This window comes from Loa loa, assembly GCF_000183805.2.
Source record: "Loa loa unplaced genomic scaffold supercont3.1358, whole genome shotgun sequence".
Classification (NCBI taxonomy): domain Eukaryota; kingdom Metazoa; phylum Nematoda; class Chromadorea; order Rhabditida; family Onchocercidae; genus Loa; species Loa loa.
Window position 1 is genome coordinate 1 of NW_018109538.1, and position 2,164 is coordinate 2,164.

General features: G+C 29.3%; 1 protein-coding gene across 1 annotated transcript; it reads right to left on the reverse strand.

The window, feature by feature from the left end:
* Nucleotides 1–1,081: 1,081 nt before the first annotated feature.
* On the reverse strand, nt 1,082–1,994 carry LOAG_14900 (hypothetical protein). Its single transcript, XM_003150393.2, has 3 exons — nt 1,863–1,994; nt 1,529–1,681; nt 1,082–1,267 (listed from the first exon to the last, which is right to left on the reverse strand). Exons 1-3 carry the CDS (start codon nt 1,965–1,967, stop codon nt 1,163–1,165), a joined length of 363 nt encoding a protein of 120 aa, XP_003150441.1. The 5' UTR covers nt 1,968–1,994; the 3' UTR covers nt 1,082–1,162.
* Nucleotides 1,995–2,164: the final 170 nt, after the last annotated feature.

Below are 2,164 nucleotides of genomic sequence, written 5' to 3' on the forward strand. Positions count from 1 at the left end.
ATATATATATATATATATATATATATATATATATATATATATATATATATATATATATATATATATATATATATATGTATATATATATATATATATGTATATACTTTGAAATGAAATGACTCAGAAAAGTGAAAAGTTGGAGAAGATTGGCTTAAAATGATTGTGATCAGGATGTGATCGTATCATATTAACATAGGAGGCACAGAAAATGAAAGTCCCGAAGTATCTTTCTGATGAAATAAGCCAAGAAAATATACGGAAATTAAAGAAATGTGATACTTGAAGTTAAATTTCATTCTAAAGAAACATATTCTCTCTTTGTTATGTAACAATTGACTAGTAAATGTACACTCGTTTTCTGCACTAGGAATATAAGAAAATTAATAGATGAAAGTTTACGAGTACAAACCCAGGTTTTAAGACTAGCTCCTGCACAATATGACATTTTTCCACTTTATGTCTATAATAATTAAAAATATCTAATGCATTATAAATATCCTAATAAGAAGGATCTTCTCAGATAACAAAAATTGAAGGTCATTTAGATGCTCAAATATCTTACGGCAGATATTTACCTAAATACGCGCTTGTTTTTTTTTTTCGATATACTTCCAAACAAAATTTTCAATTCAAGCTTGCAGAATTGCTTCCACAAATGAAAAATAAAATGAAGACATAGCAGAGATCAAAAGAAAAGCTAATTCACGGAAAAATTTCGAAACATAAACTAAAACCCAGAATAAAACAACAAAGTATCTAAATAGTACATTGCATCAGTGGGAAAAAGGGAAATGAAAACCTACCCAATCCTCTATGTATCTTTTCAAATCCCTCATTCATTAATTTACTTCACAAGTTGCCAAACATATCAATACAAAACTCACAGCAATATTTTGATCTGCATTAAAAACATACTGGAAAAGAGACACAGTCATTTTTATCTTACTCCCGACCTTGGGTCACTACTTCAATCACGTAAAAAAATATGTATGGAAGTTAATACATTATCTTCAATGTCATAATCTTCATAAACGTGGTTTGCTATACCTCGTATCATAAGATCAAAATACTAAACATATATCATCATTAAACCTCCAAACCCTTCATCCATCCTCAGCTTTAAATTCTTTCTGTAGGCGCATTTCCTACTAATCTTCAAAAACTAGTTTGACGTTCGCTTTAGCCAGCTATTTGCAATTTTCCCTGCTTCACGTAGACCACTTACACAAGCACCAGTCATCGTTTGCGGGAAGAAACGATTCGTTCCCTATAACATTACTTTCAAATCAAATAAAGCAAATGAAAGAAAATACGGTCAAATATATATATAGAAAGAGAACAAATTTTAATAAAAAATTGGTAGGAGTAATTGGAACAAAGTATTACAAATGAGTAGAAAAAAACGAAAAATCAAAAACTTTTTATACGTATTCTTCAAATATTTGCTTTGTATTTACAGAACATATGATTTATGAGGAATAATTGAATCTCTTCGTATATTTCATCCAAAAACTACTAAAAATGATACTTCTCCGGCAAAGAATAGTTTTTCATCGACATCTTCTGCCAACCTATCATAATCATCGCCACTACCACCCACTCGAACATAAGTATATGACATACCGATGTGACGATCCCGGCCCCAATGCGTTACAACATAACCTTCTGGATCCGGGATATTCTAGAATTAGCAGAATTTACAAAATGTTGACAAGGAAAATAAAAGAGATTTAGGGAAAGTCCATAGTTGTAAATCACCATCATAGGAAGGAATGAAATTCGAAATATTTGAAGTACTGATTCAAAAATCGTAAAAAATTAGAGCAAACTCCAGTGATCTTTATTGAATAAAGAAATTAAACCTCTTGAGGAAACATATCGCGGAGAGTATCCACAAAAATGTCCACCACTTCCACATCACTTTTTTCATTTACTAAATTCACCGAGTCACCACATACATAGGACATCAAAACATAATGGTGATTTTTGCTTCCCTAAATAGTATTATAAATAGCTCTACAATTTCTTTAGTGCTTTTAAATATGCGCAAAATACACTTGAGGAGGCATATACACCATATACTATATATATATATATATATATATATATATATATATATATATATATATATATATATATATATATATATATATTATATATATAT